The sequence below is a fragment of the Scomber scombrus genome, chromosome 12 (genome assembly GCF_963691925.1).
Source record: "Scomber scombrus chromosome 12, fScoSco1.1, whole genome shotgun sequence".
Taxonomy (NCBI): Eukaryota; Metazoa; Chordata; class Actinopteri; order Scombriformes; family Scombridae; genus Scomber; species Scomber scombrus.
The window spans coordinates 22,152,223-22,170,343 of record NC_084981.1 but is presented as its reverse complement, the minus strand read 5'-3'; the positions used below and the strand labels follow the sequence as shown (position 1 = coordinate 22,170,343).

Here is an 18,121-nt window from a genome sequence, read left to right as displayed (position 1 = left end):
TTGTGATTCTACAGAAACACGGAAGCCTTAGTGGAAATATAACACAGTAGCATTATCTTTACCACAGGAGATAAAGCAATATAAACTCAGACTGACTGTGCGCTTCTGTACAAGGCTGCACATGGCTCATCTATATAACCCACAGTAACGGAGCACAGTAATAAAAATGCAATGGGGGGAGGCGGCGGCTGAGGTGTACCATTGATAAACAACGACACACTTGAGGGGATATTAAAGGACCTCTCCTCCTCCTCCACCTCCTCCTCCTCCTCCCTCCAGCTCATATAGTGTGCAGCGGAGCACCTTTGGGGTGTTTACAGGACGAGCGGCTGCAGGAAAGCTTCCTTTGTTCACGTTTCAAATCGGCTGTGTGTGTTTCTGCTGAAGACTTGAGCTTGAGTCATGAAGCAGTGAGACAGTGAGACAAGAGGAGCACAAACCGGATGGAGATTAATGTAAGTCTACGCTCTTATCGCTTCTTTTTTGCGTTTAAAAAAAAAAATCTTATTTGACTTGGAGTGGTTGTTCTCTCTTTTTTTCTCTCTCTTTTGCCTCAATCCACTGTTTGTGTCTCCTTTATATTAGGCTACTACACTTTCTGCCTTAAACGCATTTCTTCTGGGAATGCATCATTAATTACTATTGTATAACTGTTTGAAAGTTGTTGGGGGTTTTTTGTACCTCGTTGAACAGTTTTAAAGTTAAAGGACGAGTTTTTTAAAACAACAGTCCGATGCCCATGTCAACACTGAAAGAGGTTTTCCTCGCTGTAATCATTCCTCCTGTTTATACTGGCTATTAAAAGGTTCCCCTTCAAATGTGTTTCCAATGTAAAACGCACTGTAATGGGGGCCAAAATCCACAGTGTATCCACATAGACATTTTCTGCAGAAATTCATTTAAAAGCAGTCTGAGTGAGTTATATCAAGTAGATATCTGACACTTTTTTTAAATAGCCTTTTTAAGTCCTAACATTAAAAGATAAGAGACTAATTTAGACGACTGAAGCTTCATATTAGCTTCAGATAAACTTTTAAATACATTTTTGCACAGAACAAGGCTTATGGAGTTTGTTCCCCATCACTTACATTGTAAGTGCATTATGAAAGAATGATTATGCCAAGAAAAACCTGTTTCAATTGGGCTTCTGGCTGTTGTTCTAACACATACTTAAAAATTGGTGAACCCATCCTTAAACAGCTTATTATATTTGCATGTTGGCTTTCTAGTTTCTAACACCTGAAATAAAACACAAAATATCCCACACTACAACAAAAGACAGAAAGCAGCTTATAAATATGTGCTCAACTACAAAACAAATGAATATGACAAATGTATGCATGTGGATGACATTCATTCTAAATGATTTATTTTTAAAGAAGAAAATATGTTTATTTCATTTTTAAATGCACTAAATATCAAGAATTTGATATACGATTTCCAATTAATGTCATGTGAAAATACCCTGTGCTTTCTTGCCATGCTTTGAGACAAACTGTGTTTATCTAACCCATTTTGAATGTATTCATGTATATTGACTTTACCAATGACAGTACTTTTAAACTGGTCTTTGCTTGAAAGTGACAGCTCTCTTTAAATCTGTGTGTGATCAGCCGTTTCCATGGCGTAGAGCCAGTTCACTTTACAGCAGCATGCAGATTTTCTGCTGGTGAAGTAGGTTACACACGCTGTCAACCAACACACCCCCACATGCAAACTTTATGACCTGTTAGTTTGGCGAGATAACCTCTCGGAGCAACAGATGACAAAGCAAATTAAGCTGTGCTGAAACCTTTGGCCAGGTGCTTGAGAGCAGTTTCAAAAGAGCAGATTTCACTGTTTTTATTTTCACTTTTACACTCTTTTTTATGTTTGATATAGGTTTTCTATCTTTTCTTTTACTGTTTTATTTACTATTTTAAGGTTTGCTGTTCTGTAGGTGAGGTCACTGCCCTTTTCAAACTTCTTATCAACACACACACACACACACACACACACACACACACACACACACACACACACACACACACACACACACATTCACATTCACATGCTGCTTGTTTGCTAAGATTCTTTGAGCTTTTGCCTGATTGAGTTCCTGTAACGTCCCGAATCAGACCAATGCAGCTGAAATGCAAACACAGCCCAGCTGGTGAGATGGCCTGAGCTTTTCAAATGGAAACACATACCGTTTCACCACTTCACTGCCACTGGTTTGCACTAATAAGCCTTTGGGACACATTAAAGGGGCAAACTGAGAGGGTGGAGCTTTAGCCTTGGGGCTTCATAATCAAATGAGCCGAGATCTAACCTGAAGATTCACAGATACGCTGAAATACTACCGGCTCCACAGAAGCTATGGCTCTGTCTCCTGATCTGATGTTTCACCAGATTTCCCTGAGCCTGTTGTAAACCAGAAATCTCATTAACCGTCACAGGCTGCTGTGCGGCGTCTTCACACAGAAATTGCATTGAAACCAAATTCCAACTTAATGCACAAAACTAAAGAAATAGTTGCAGACAACATACTAACTGAGTCACATACCTTTAACATGTAATATGTCCACTTAGACAGGAGACAGGTTTGGCAGGCCCGAGCTGTCTGTCTCATTGTCAAATTGTGGCAACAGAGCTGCAACAATTGGTTAGTGAACTGACAGAAATTAATCCTCAACTATTTATTGTTTGTTAAAAAAAAAAGAAAAAAGAAAAAAAAAGAAAATGCCAGAATTGTCTGTTTCGAGCCTCTCAAATCAATGTATACTATAATAAAAACGTAATATTTTCTGGCTTCTTTAGTCTTTATTGATCATAAACTGAATATCTTTGTGTGTTATAAGAAGTGATTGACATTTTTCAATCGACCAAACGATGAATCAAGACAATAACTCTTATCAGCAGCCCTAGCAACATTTATGCAAAAAACTATTGGGAACCTTCCAAAAAAGCTGAAATTGCTAACTTTAAGTAGCGCCACTAAATATAGAGGTAGGCTATATTTATATTTGTGTTAGTGACTTAAAGCAGTACTCAGATGGGGGACAGATATGTGAGACCCTTCCATAAACAAACCAGAGCTGCAAATTTGTACCATTTCCGCAGGCACGAGAGGCCCGGCACTCTCATTAAAGCAAGTTAGTTGACTTTCTTGACCTTCTTTGCATGGACGTTAGCAGACTTGTATACTTACAATGATGTATCTGGTCACTGAGGGCATTCCTGTCTTCAAAATGCTTGTAACCCCAATCTTTAAAATGTTTTGGACAGAGCTTCCTTTGTGCAGATTAGTAGCCTACATGTACTAACTTTTTTATAGGCCAGATGTTGTGCGGATTTTGTAGAAGATGGTGCGAGGGCTTTGGAGTACAGATGAATCCTTCTCTGTGACTTTTTAAGGATGAATATCTTCCTCCACATGAGGGGAGATGTTATTGTTGCCTTGGCGTCCTGTTTCAAAATGAGATCACTGAAAACAACGACACACTTTTCCTGTTCAGCGAGGAGTGGGCGGAGTTCAAAGGGTGTTGGACAAGCTGTCTGCAATTACCATCTTTTGTCAAGTGTTGCGGCGTCGGTACATTGTGTTACTGCTCGGCTTCAAACACACACACAATCCAGCTTGCTTGATGTTGTGCAGCGGGCTGATCAGTTGTGCTCTCCACAGTTTAAGACACAGACATGAAGAGAGATATGAGAGATATAAAATGCTGCACTTCTTCACCTTTGGTCATTTTGCAGCAAGAAGTGTTTGCAAACTGAGAACATGTCCAAAATAAGTCAGGAATGGAAAATGAGGTTTATTAATTTAGTCTTTATTTATTTATTCTTTCCAGAAAGTTATCAGTTCAAACTGATAGGCCGAACAAAAAAAATCTCTTTGCTATATCTCTTCTTCTTCTTCTGTTTTGGTTGGCGAACAATTGTGTGAGATATGTTATTTTGTTGGGAACTTCGTGCTAAAGTGATTCTTTGTTCCTTGGATTTTCCGTTGATACGGTTTTAGTTAAGTTTAAAATTGGTTCATTTAAGCACATAAATCTATCTGAGTTATTCTGGGAAGTTGCTATCTCCGCTCATACCAACCACACACTCCTTTGACTGCTATTTCCAAACAAATACAATCATGTATTTTAATCGTGTGTATAACATTTTTGAAGAAAACTATTTCTAAATTGCTGCATCATCATCACACTGCAATTTCTTTGTAGGAATTAAAAGCTCTTTTTCATCATGACAAATACAATTAAACAGGTCTTTCTGGTTCTCCTGTGATTGTTCTTGACACATTACATAGTTACTTTAGGCCATATGTGGCAGGGAGCCTGAATGTGAAGGTTGCCTGCAAATGTTTGTTACAGCATCTGAAGTTATGTCTCAGTATTTTGTTGTTTTTGGTGAAACAGAACTTCCCCCCGTTGCTCACAGGACACGACACAACAAGACAAGACACTCCCTCATACATCAAGTCAATCCCTAAAGTCTTTAGGCTATGTGTAAAATAACCACAGATGTATCTTGGTGAATTTGTCTCGTGGTATGTTCATATCCATAACCAATTTTCAATAACAGCTCACAATTACTGGCACCGTTTAAAATGAAGCACGTGTAGACTGGGACTACTTTAATACTTGTTAAGACTTGAAGTCAGTGTTGACATTTTTTGTTTTTAATCAAGAGCACATTCCTTCACTTTTACCAGCTTGCTTTGAGCTCCCAAACCCTATCTGTGACTTATACTATTCTGCTATTTATTCGCTGCTTCGCTACATGTGGAGCTGCCTTTTAGTGGATACATTAATACAGCTATCATGTTAGAAGACACCTGTTTGGAAGTCTGTGAACCATATCAAAGCATGTTTTCTGCAGAAGTAGAGGCATGTTTTCACAGCAGCTAAACTCTGAGCTACTGTCACCGGATGTAAACTGTTAAAGTGTCATCTGGGAAATAATCTACCTAATATGTGTTACTTTATAGCCCATTTATAGCTTATTAAGATACAAATTGTGCTTTGAAATCTACAAAACATCATTTTATGAATCTACAAAAACAGATGAGTGGACATGAAGTGAGCTCTGAGTAATTTCTGCCTGTTGTGGTGTTTTCTCAGTGATTTAGGAAGAAGAGGGCGAGGAAGGAACAAACACAGATGGAAGAAAGCTCCTGAAGATATTTAAAGTCCAGACAAACTCAACGCAGCTTTGACAGAAAAGCACAGCCAATGAAAAGTACTGTACAATTAGAAACGAAAGGACAAAACCAAGGAGCCTTGTGATAATCTGGAGAAATGGCAGTCATCAAAGAGGAGAAGCTTGAGGAAGGCAAGAGGGCATCCAGGGTTGCGACCCCTCCAGAGGGCGGCTGGGGTTGGATGATCGTCGCTGGCTGTTTCCTCGCCAACATCTGCACCCGGGCAGTTACCAGGTGAATTTGTGTTTGTGTGTGTGTGTGTGTGTCTGTGTGTGTGTGTGTGTGAGTGATGTCCTCACTCTCAAGGTATATAATTCAAACTACACAGTTCATCTCCTACTGTGTTAACTTAATTTATGTCTAAAAGGCTATAAATCTAAAAAATGAAGTCACTGACACTGTGAACAGGAAGAAGGATGGAGTTTTTATAAATATTATATATGGTATTTATTGTCTTTAATCAAGTCAATTAACATCAAAATAATCTGCAACTTTGTTACTCATCGTCCACAGATTGTGACTTTACCTGCACAGAGAGATTTGTATCTTCTGTATATCTATGATTGTGTGGCCTTCAGTTCTGGCATGTATAGCTGTACGAGGCTCCATGTTCTTAACTTAACACCTCTACGTTATTACTTGGCAAGACCCACGCTGTTTAAAGCCTTAAACCACTAACCTGTTTCAGCAGCAATGTTTTCTTTTTTCCACTAAGACTTTGAAATCCTGCTGAGATGTTTCCATGTTTCCAGCTGGCTAACAACCAACTTTGCACAGCCAGCACATTGCCTTCACAACTCAGCTGACATTTTATTTTCTCCACCTTTTGAGCATTTTTTTCCCCCTGAAAAAGTGAATAGGGTATAAACACACTTTTCAGAGATTAACTTTGGAAATAATACAGTCTTGCTAGTGCAGTTTTTGTATAAAATCTATTAGATAGCGCAAGTTCACAGGTGTATTAAGTGGTAGCATGAAGCTCCTACTTGTTATGGGTTGCAGTCCAACAGCAGTGACAAAAAACATAATGCATAGAGAATTGGACGCTCCAATGTCGATGAAAAAGAGAAAAAAAATTTAAGCTTTCAAATTCAAGTAATTTCACAAATTTTAATGATTGAAAAATTAAAAAAATTACTTGCACACCTGATCACAACTGGTGCACACCTTTATGCACCTCAAAAACCTTTTTTTCTTATAAGCACACTTCTTATAACCATGGAGTATGTTTCAGTGGAGCATGATGGGTAACTGCAAACAGTTAGCATTAAAAAAGAAATAAAAACATGATATTCTCTGTGTATAAAATCTTGTATTGGTTTCAAACATGGACCTGTAGCTGGAGACAGTAGTCAGGAAGTTTAGAGAGATCATAAATGCTTTAACAGTGTGTGATGCAGAGATGAAAACTGATGGAAAGGGAAATCCTGGATAGTGTGTTGAATATCTGACTGCTCTTAGTTTTTTTCCATTATGCATTTAACCATGGAAAACTACTGCTTCTGCCTATCACACCCTATATAAAATTTAATCTACCTTCATAGCTCACTCTATATTTCTTAATCTATGATCAATAAAGGAATAAAATCTTTTGCTTGTAAAGTTATAGAACAAGTCACTACATTGTTTTGTGAGACCACTCTAGTTTTATTTTGCTGCTGGCATCTGCTGCCATCAGCGTTTAACTTGCTCAGGAAGATAATTGGTATTCGTGGCAGTTTTTTTATGTCTAAGGACAGCAGATGAAGAGATAGTAAGGAGAAGGCAGTTGTGGTAATTTGAATGTAAACTGAGGTAAGTGATAAGTGACTACCTTATTTCCCCTCTTGTCTAAACCTTCACAGAGGTCCGCTCTGCCTTGATCAGAGCTGTGAATGTGTTCTGCAGTTATATAACACACTATTAGAGTTGTAAAAGATAAGCCAGGGAGTACAGAGTGTCAAGATTAGCAAATTTGTGGATATAAATGACAGGTATAAACTGATAAAACACCTTCATCAGCTGTAATTTATCCCCTCAGGGCCACTTACACCTAATAAGATCTTAATAGACTAATGCTTGTTATCACATCAAGGCTCAAAATGCAAAGCAAGTTCATTTTTGTGTGTATTCTACGTGTTCACCCTGACCTGCACACACACTGTCAAGGCCACTTACACCTAATAATATCTAAATAGTGTAAAGACTGTTATGTCACATTAGGTCTAAAAATGCATAGCAAGTAATTTTTATATCGTACTTGTTCACCCTCACCTGCAGACACATCGTCAAGCTCACTGAGACCCAATAAGACCTAAAAAGTCTAATGATCGTTACGTCATGTCAAGGCTCAAAATGCAAAGTAATTTTACTTCTTCAAAGTTGCCCAAAGTCAACCATAATTTTGGTGATTTATTGATTGTATGCATCATATCGAATGTTGATCTATTACACATATATGCAAAAATATAAAATTAGACACATATTGGATCAGTTAATGAATAGTATATAAATGTTGGTTTCTCTATATTTTGTGTAAAGTCAGAGAGTATCGAACACATAGGGAGAAGAAAAGACCTAAATCAGTGCTGAGAGATCTGCAGAAATGTCCTCGTTAGGTAGAACAGTGAGAGAAAAAACATAATGGCATTTTTGTGTGTGGGAGGAAAATGAAGCAGAAACTAAGAGTGTCTGTCTCTACAATAAATCATCTGCTGAGTATTTGATGGTTATTTATTTGTGCTTTATAACGTAACCACGGTGAAACAATCAAAAATAAATAAATAAATAACCACAGCTGCTTTTTCTCTCTCTTGCTCCTGCTCTCGCAAACCTAAGTTCACTTTTAACTTTATCAAACAAAAAGAAATGTCCTCCGTTCTTCTTAGAGTATAAGTATGACTCTTGATTGGCCAGTCAGTCAATCAATTCAACTTGCCCTGCAGTATTAAACTGTTTCCTAACAGCAAGCCTATTGCGTAACATCAGGCACTCTCTGTCCAAACTGAATCCGTTAAATATGCACTTCTGTTACGTCATGTAAACAAACCATGTACCTATCAGCTGTGCATTCAATATCAGACTGAATGTTTAACCACTAAAGTAAAAGATCTGTGATCACTTACTACTTTTGTTTGTACTTTTTAAACAGAAAACACATTTTATTTTGTGATATTTAGACGTTTCCTTGCTGGAAATGACATACAATATAGCCAACAGCAACTTAACCAGAAACCTTCAGTTCCCTCCCTCCAGCCAGCTGCTACCTTTATGTAGGTTTCTGTCGTGAAATGAGGAGGTATCATAGAGATAACTCCTCATTTCAACTAAATGCATCAGCTGTTCCTCGTCCATGACACGCTTTAAACACAAGCAACAGGAATTAAATAGCAACAGGTTGTGCAACAGAAGTTCAGCTCAAAATGGCACTCAGCATCTTGCTACGTTGCTCGCTGCAACTTCGAAAAACAAAGCAATTAAACTGATTTTGTTGCTGACGTTCACTGACTTCGGACATGGTGTTACTGGCCTCAGGCTATCGGGTCATCGGTTTTATTAGACCCTGTCTAATATCAGATAATCTTTTATCCATTCTGTGATATCAGGTGTCACCCTCTGTACCCTTTAACAACCCTGAATATGCCAGATATGTTTTAACGTTGTAAAAGAAATCAGGCCATGTCCTGATCATGAATTGATGTCGTTATTAAAAGGGGTACTATGTTTTAAAGGTTAAACCATTATTGTGCTGTATCAGTGAGACAGAGAAAAATAAAACCATTAATCATTATGACATGAAAATGCACTAAGTCCAAACTCCTCCATGTCTTTGTGTCCAGATGTGTTTCCATGTTCTTTGTGGAGTTCCAGCTGCACTTTAATAAAGATTATTCCACCACCTCCTGGATCCACAGTCTCGTCGACTCCACCACCATGCTATGTGGTAAGACCATCAGCAGTACCTGCAGTCAGATTCAACAACACAAAAACTAACTAAAAAAGACTGATGCTTTCCTTACTTTGTAAATCAGGAACATCGCACACATGTATATAATCTCAGGAACTTCTACATATTGCACATTTGTATATTCCAGATGTATTTACACATGGATTGTTTACTGTATATTTATACTGTATTTTTTTTATTTGATCACTTTCACCGTTACACTGCTACTTTTTATCTTTATCTTATCTTATGCAAACACGTACAGTAAGCTGCTATCAATGGCATTCCACAAGTTTAAAAGTATGTATCTACAGTATAAACACATTTATTTTTTTAAAATGTGGGTCCTTTTAGTCTGTGTTTTATCTAACAGAAAAACTAACAACTGTTTTTAACTGGATTTGATGGAAAGTTAAACAAGGTGTCAAAGATTAGTTCAGCTTTTGGTGCAGCTCAAGAAATATTAGTATTGTAAGATGACATTTTTGAACATTTTCACTATTTTCACTGGTCTGTTGATTGACATTTACTAGTTGTATTTAAACAAACATGTTTACCATATTGAATAAAACACAGTTAGAATAAGGATATGATTCAGCAAAAAATGATCTGCCTTGTTATCAGACATTGAGATGAATGTAAAATCCTTTAAACTGTGTTTTCAGCTCCTCTGGGTGGTTTCCTTGGGACCCGTCTCTCCATCAGAGCTACAATGATCATAGGAGGCCTCTTGTCTTCCACTGGTCTGGTCCTCAGTTCCTTTGCAACTAGTCTGGAGTACCTCTACGCCTCCATGGGCGTCATGACAGGTACTCAAGCACCTCACTTGTCAAGACAACTTGTGCACACATGTCTTTGGTCATATTGTATACAGTGCATAATGTTTAAACTCTGCATCACCATTCCTAACCAAAAGACAAGAAGATGGAGGACAGATACAGATCTAATGGTGCGTCATGTCTGAGCATATAATAATTTGTGCCTCCCGTGTATTTACATTCAGGTCACAGATGTAACATCAATTCTTCTGTAAGATAATTATCCTTCAGTGTTTGGAAAACCCAGAAGTTAATTTGGTCTGATGATATTTCCAGAATCATCAAATTATGGATGAAAAGATATGCTGTCACCTGAATGAACCTTTTCTCCAAGTTGAGCCTCTGTTTCTGAATCAAAACAAAGATGGAAGCCCACCGGCTACCTGGATTGAAAACAGAGTTGCAACTTGAGGAAACAGGTTCATCGTGCGGCACACTTTTGTCTTGGAAACATCGGGAATGTTCTAAGACTTCACATACTAGTAAAAGTTGCATGTTTCAACTGAATAAACATGAGACGGTCAAGGTCAAATGAATGTCTCTGCTCATTTTCATGGCTACAGGACCAAAACATTCAGATCACAAGTATTTGTCAAATATGTCAAGAGTTTGGAGTTAAGGACAGCTCGACATTGAATACATCCTTTGCAACTACAGGTGTATGCCTAGTGTCTACTATTTTATAGTTGATCTGAAACTGTCCTCATCTCCCTCACAAATCTAAAAATCCACCAAAAGCATAAGAAGTGTCAGGGCTGTTGCTGTGTGCTAGTTCATTAGCACCTCAGTTGGCTTGCAGAGTGATAGAGCTAAATTCACCCAATCAGGTAGTGTTCTTTTCTTTTTTTACCTAAGTGAGGTTGTCTTACATTTGTACAGATATGTTAACATCTCAAAAAAATGTGTTTAATTATTCTATAAAACTACACCATAAAAATGATTTATCTGTGTAGAACTTTTTATACAGTGGCTGGAGCTCAAGGTGCTGTACACATTTGAAAAACATTAAAATACATTACAAATAAGCCATTAAAGTGCACTTGTACAATAAACAAACAAATAAATGTTGGTGAGGAAGTTAATTGAAGGCCAGTTTGTATAGGTAGGTTTTTACTTGGCTTTTAAAAGTGCTCACTGAGGTTTAGGCCTCTTTAATCTCTGCTGGTAAAGTGATTTTAGGTGTGTAAGCAGAGAAATGCTGCACCCCTCACTGTTTTTATGGATGCCGTACTGTGAGAGTAGCAGCAGGGTTCTGGAGGTCCTGGGCTCAGATATGTGGCTTTAGTAGCTTTGCAATACAGGCTGAAGATAAACCATATAGTGCTTTGTAAACCATTAAAATATTAAGTAACTAGGAGCAACTTCTGGATAAGTTGTATTTATTTTATTCATTTTCTAGAGAGTCCGGTAAACAGTGCATTACATTAGGCGGGGGTTTGTTTTGTTAAAAATGACCGAACTTTGCAGTATTACTGACTTGATTTGTGATTGAATGTACATGACTTAAAATATATTCCAGAGTCTGAAATTACACCCAGACTCATAACTTCTGGTTTAATGTTTTTTTTAGCCAGGTATCCAAAGTTCCTTTTAGGTTTTAGCCCTATCAGTAATTTTCTATTTAGTTTTAAGGTATTTCACATCCACTGGTTTATTGACATCAGGTCAGGCTTAGTCAATCAAGATTGTCAGACTCATAAAACTTATGAGTCTATTATATGATAATTATATGAGTTTATTATAGAGTCTTATCCTGTAGATATTAGGGCTCGGACTATTAACCTTTGAAAGTGCTTGTTAAATGTTTTATACACACTTAATATATATATATACATTCTTTTGACAACCAAACAACCTTTAATTTCAGTCATATTTGGCAACATTTGGCAGGTTTTGCCAAACTCCAAACCCATTTATCCATCCTTCACAGGTCTTGGTTTTGCGCTCTGCTACACAACATCTATAGCAATGGTGGGGATGTACTTCGAAGAGAGGAAAGCTCTGGCCTATGGCATCGCCCTGTCTGGTAGTGACATTTTTACTTAACTGTTGCTTTTTTTTCATGTCATCTACATTTTACTTTTCTATATCCTCTCTTCTACATCCATATTTTCCCTTTTCAGTTTTTTTCTCACCTGACTTCTTTTATTGTTTTCCTCTTCGCTTTCCTCTAGCTTGTTTTTAAGTTTGTCTCTTTTCATCTCCTCTATTCTCCTTGCTCCATTTCATCCCATCAAATCCTATTTCTCCTCATCTCCAGGTAGTGGCATTGGGACTTTCATCCTGGCTCCTGTTTTCCAATTGCTCATAGAGCATTACTCCTGGAGAGGAGCTCTGCTTGTCATGGGAGGATTTGTTGCCAACTTGTGTGTTTGTGGTGCTGTGATGAGGCCTGTGGAATTAAGACGAGGTGATAAGTAAGTCCTCAGCTCGTTTGCTTTCAGGTCATACAGAAAGATAATTACAAGGAAGAAAAGTACTGTGACTTTTTTATTTTAAGATGAAGTCTTGTCTTGAGACATCAGTCTTTTACTTTTTTTGATTAACCATTTCATTGATAAAAATGTAAAAGACCAAATTCCAAGGTTGTTTTGTCCAACAGCATAAAACCCGAAGACGAACCCAAAGATTTACTGATTTTCATTTAATATATGAGTCACAGATTTCTGCTGATTGACTAATTGCTTAATCGATAATTGTTAATTAATTATTTTCTTTATTGATGGGAGTTTAATGAGAAAAACTGTTTCCACAGTTTCCTCATTTTGAAGCAAGAAGAAACGGTTAACTTAGCTTAGCATAAAGACCGGAAACACAGGAAAACTGTTAGCCTGGCTCTCTCCAGAGCTCATAAATACATCTGTCAGCGCCTCTAAAGCTCTGGAATTAAGATAAGATAAGATAAGAGGTACTTTATTAATCTCTTAGAGGAGAAACTGAATGTCACCCTTACACAAAGACAGACAACATAAAGGAAGTAAACATGCAAGACTCAAGCAGTGCAAGATAAGTGCAAAACACCACATCGGCATCAAATTAATCAACAACATTCAAAAGTCAACATCAATGTTCATTAAAAAAAAGGCACCAGGTATAAAGAACTGTCTAAATCTTTCTGAAGAGCACTTTGACATTACAAGTCTATCACAAAAGGAGCTCTTCAGCTCACCAAAAACACCGGACAATGGGTGGCCCTCATTATGCAGGATGCTCCTGACTTTCCTACCTACTCTTTTCTCCATGACCACCTCTAGTGCGTCAGGAGGCAAACCAATGATGGACTTTTTATCAGTTGTTTATCAGCATGTTGAATTTATTAACACATTTTATCATCTCCGTTTTAATCTGTACACTAACCAAAAACAACAAATTGCAGTTTTACCACTACCCAACGTCACCCAACATTACCCATTAAAACCACAATTTATCGTTTTTAAATGTTTTGTTTTTTGTTCATGTATGGATTAAACTAACAAGAAATAATGTGTTATTTATTAAATAACAAAAGACTAGACAGAGCCAGACTAGTCTACCTATATTTCTAGTTTTATAGGCTAAGCTAATGTACCCATCTCCTGTCGCTTGGTCCATAGTTAATGTGTATACATGAGCGCGGTATTAATCTTCTCATCTAACTCAGAAGGCAAAGAAGCACATTTCCCTAAATTATCATTTTAAGTCTTAAATATACTAAATTAAAATGTTTTGATCCATTTCATATGTATTTTCTCATATTCTGTTTTGTTTCATTTAAAGAATGTCAGAGGACGAGAAGGAAAACCCAGAGAAAGATTGCATGGACACAGTGTTGGACTCCAAAGACACAGTACAAGGTAGCGAGGAACCTTCTGAGTCAAAGCTGGATATTAACCATTTGAACTATACAGAAGGGCTGCTCATAGCTAACGGAGCGCTCAAAAACTGTGAACAAGGGAACGTAGCGCTGCTGCCAAACCAGCCCGATACAAGATTAACAGATACGAAGACAGCCGAGTGCATTTTATTTAGCAACAAGCTAAATGCTACGATATCAGGGGACAACAAACTCTCAGATCCTCAGCTAGCCAACGGTAGCACAATTGAGGACTTGAACTTGAACAACAAGGCATCTGAAGTCATGGACACTAAGACAGAAGACTCAGGATTCTCTGAAGCCGATCCAGCAGATGCTTCTCCCAGAGGTCTCTGTTGTTCCGTGTCCTGGGAGGAGTACAGCTTTCTTTTTACACCCAACTTCCTGATTTTCTGCGCATCCTGCCTGTTTATGGCGTACGGCTGCAGCGCTCCAGTGGTTTACCTGGTTCCTTACGCCATCTTTCAGGGGGTGACGCAAAAGCACGCTGCCTTTCTCATGTCCATATTTGGAGTTTGCGGCATCGTGGGTAACATCACCTTTGGATGGCTTACAGACACAAAGTAAGTAGGGGATGGTGGTGTGTTTTGTGTGTTTAAAAAACAGCTAATATTTATCCCCATACTGATGATGGATTTCCTTCCCTCAAGGCTTCTGAAGAAGTATCGCCTGGTGTGCTACATGGTGGCGGTCGGTATGGAAGGCCTCTGCTGTTTGGTCCTCCCGCTCCTTAACACGTTTCCCCTCCTCGTCATGTTTTCGGTGGTCTACGGTTACTTCGATGGGGCCTACGTGGCGCTCATCCCCGTAGTGGCATCTGACGTTGTGGACCCCGCCTGCCTGACCCCTGCTCTGGGTGTGGTCTATTTCCTGCATGCCATCCCTTTTCTGATCAGTCCACCAATAGGAGGTATGTGTTGGTGAATTTATCACGGTGGCTGCAGTTCTTGAAGATGTCTTGTGTGTATCACTGTCACGTTAATTTAGAGTTTTCACACATTTAAAATATTAGACCATAGTTTCTATTATTGGTCAAACAAAGAACATTACCTCTGAACTGAGACCAAAGTCCCCAAATGCAGGTAAGTCCATTTTAAGTTATATAGCCAGATATCACTAATTAAATAAATCCAGTCCAATCCAATCCTACTTCATTTGTAAAGCACTTTAAAAAGTGCTGTACAGAAGAATAAGTAAAATATATAATAAATAAAAGACATAACAGCTCAACACAAGCCATAAAATACATTTAAAATACAAATGAAATAAATTAAAATAATAAAACATGAAAGGCCAAGAAGAAGAGATGGGTTTTAAGTAAAGATTTAAATACAGACAGAGAGGAGGCCTGTCTAATTTGCCTCAATACACTTTACAATCTGTAGAGTATACATTGTCCTCTGTTTTTAGACCCTCAATTTGAATTAGGTACCCCCCCCCCCCCAAAAAAAAAAAAACAACAAAAAACAAACACTGGGAAAAGGAAAGAGGAGCAGTCTCCCCTCTTTTCAGGATAGACAGACAAATGTTGTGTGTACAGAATAGACCAAGTTAGCAAATTACAGGATGACAATACTATAGATGTAATTCGTCATCTTTCTCTTTATAATAAGATAAAACTGTTGTATCATCTGCTTTTAGTAGATTCTGAAAGGATAACACTGTCTACTTGGTTTTTTTTTGGCAAAAAGTAGTATCTGATTTCATGTCTTTTTACTCATCATTACAGAAATGATTTTTACAGATATTTGTACAGAGTATTGCACATACTGGGGAAGGCAAGTAAAGGACATTTTGAATCTTTTATTTTATATCACAGCTTGGAGTCAGATAATAACATTTTCCTACTCACCCTAAAGATTTGCATTTTATGTTTCTCTAGAGAAATGACACATCTTTCCTTGTTTCTCTGTCTCCAGGTTGGTTAGTAGACACTACAGGAAACTACACAGCAACCTTCTTCCTCTGCGGGGCGTGCTTCATTTTCAGCGCTTTGATTCTGGGAGTTTCCATGCTCGCCCGACGCTGCCGGAGGTCCAAGTCTAACTCAGACGCTGTTGTAAGTCTCAAACACACTGTTGCTGCAGCTCAGCGAGGCATCATATGATGTGCCAGTTAAGTGCTGCTCCTCCGTCTGCGCTGATGTGCATCTCACCACTGCTGGTCCGTGGGTTAACGAACAATATGGTACTGGTGCTACTTTGATGTGCCGGAGTGGGTCACAACAGAAAAAAACCAAAGCAGTCAGATGCAGTCTAATGTTGTGACTTTGGGACACACATGTTGAAGTGATGTGTTGTTTTATTCCGTTTTTGTTTAATGTTGATATTTTGTATTTTGTAAAATCTAAATATTTCTTACTTTATGGAAGCCAAAATTTGAAAGCTGGTTTCCATTAACATACACAGGCTTTAATAAGCTTTCCATTAATATTGATATTATATTGATATATTGATAACTTGTATTAACACGTAAAGTAAAGTATTTACTTTTTTTTTAAATATCTAAAAATATTTATATCATGATATTTCTGTTCCAGTAGCCATTTAAACAATGCTTATGTGATTTCTGAAGAATGTGATTCATTTGCATGTTTTGTGAATATGTAAAAAAAAAAAAAAAACTGTACCAAAACAGTGTAGACTGGGAATAAATCAGGAATATTGCACGCTGTTGATCACTTTAACCTTCATTTAATTACGGTGTATCGGTCAAGACGTTCAGATGGATGAAAATCTGCTGACCAAATAAAATTGGATTCTTTGCTTCTTTCAAATATTCCATGAATTTATAATCAATCATAAACAACTGCTACTGTGAACGCTTCTCTTTCTGTCTGCTTGATTGTATTGATGTGAAACAATTCAATACCTCAGTTGTGGTATAAGAGCATAAGAAGAAATGTGTTATCAAATGTTCAAAATTGTAAATTCAGTGATTCAATTGTATGATTCTGATGTTTGATTTATGTCATGATTTGACTTGACTGTGAATGAAATCTCTATGCATGAATGGCATTATGTACATCAACAAATATCAAAATACAAAGGAAATGTGCAGATGTCTGTGGATTGGGACCGCTCAACTAAATTTTTCTTACAGTTTTATCGACAAAACGTTTTGTGCAATATTTAAACTTACAGAGACCTACAAAGATTACATTGCTTTGCCACACATTTGCAGACTTCTTGTATCCAAAAATAACCCCTCACAGAGTTGCATATGATGTGAAAACTTTTGAAAGTGATATAACTGTAGTAAAAGTTTCTCTCTTTTTGTGTGAGGGGGTTTTGTCTTTCCTGTTGTTGGGTGTATTGTTAGCGATGTATTTAGTCTAATAACTCTTCATTATTATTTAATTTTCACATAGCTAAGCAAGTACGATTTATCTCAATACAGATAAAAAAATCAATCTGTCATATACACACACATAAAATCATCAAGACGTCAGTGAAAATAAGGATTGCATCGTATTGATGCTAGCAATGCTTTATTCACACAGGAAGGGAGGACCACGGAGGACCATGACTGTCAGTCTTCTGGAGAACTGTAGCACGGTTCATGAGGGACAATTTTATTTAAATTATTAGAAAATACCCACCCAAAAAATGAGCTAGGGGGTCTGGACTGATGCTCATATTAAGCTGCTTCTACTATGATTTCTTATAGTGACTATTAAGCTCTTTTTCTATGAAAATGATATTGAAAATATCACTCGAGACTGTGAAAGTCTATAATGGCTGTGACTGATGGGTGCTCATCAAATCATGACACTTGATTTGAACATAAATGAAACATGTTCATGCAATACATTTTATTATTTTTGCTATGGAGTTTATATGGTGATTTTATTAAATAAAGAAAAAGTTAAATCAATCATTGTGTTTGTGTTTCAAGAGGGAGTAGCATCAATTAATCTGTGTTGTATTTTTAATTGTGCGTATTTAATTTAGAATTGAACATAACATAACATAACATGACAACATAAAATAATAACAAATTTAAAAGTTTAACCAAATGAACTCAGGAATACATTTCAGCCAATAACAAGATAGTATTTCTGTGACATCTGGCCGACCCAGTGGAATTGGATGATTGGCAACAGGTTAAAACATAAAGTATTAATTTTTTATGAAAGGAGCGCTAATGTTAATGAGACTTCCCATAGTCCAACCCCAAACTCAACCCTGCACTAAATTACTTGGTGGCAGCAGAAACAACTTGACTTACTGAACACAATATTGATTTTTTTAGCAAAGGTTTACACATCCAGCAGTTATGGAGCAACATTATAGAGACAAACAGACGAAGATAAACAACGTTGTAGAGATGCACTT

The 18,121-nt window shown here is 37.4% G+C and overlaps 1 protein-coding gene across 1 annotated transcript; it reads left to right on the top strand.

Annotated features, from left to right (window-relative positions):
• Positions 1-326: 326 nt before the first annotated feature.
• Positions 327-17,760, top strand: LOC133992034 (monocarboxylate transporter 12-B-like). Its single transcript, XM_062430708.1, has 10 exons — positions 327-455; positions 5,109-5,422; positions 9,007-9,110; positions 9,779-9,922; positions 11,862-11,957; positions 12,192-12,348; positions 13,688-14,347; positions 14,435-14,694; positions 15,704-15,843; positions 17,287-17,760. The coding sequence occupies exons 2-10, from the start codon at positions 5,286-5,288 to the stop codon at positions 17,335-17,337; spliced, it is 1,749 nt and encodes a 582-aa protein (XP_062286692.1). The 5' UTR covers positions 327-455; positions 5,109-5,285; the 3' UTR covers positions 17,338-17,760.
• Positions 17,761-18,121: the final 361 nt, after the last annotated feature.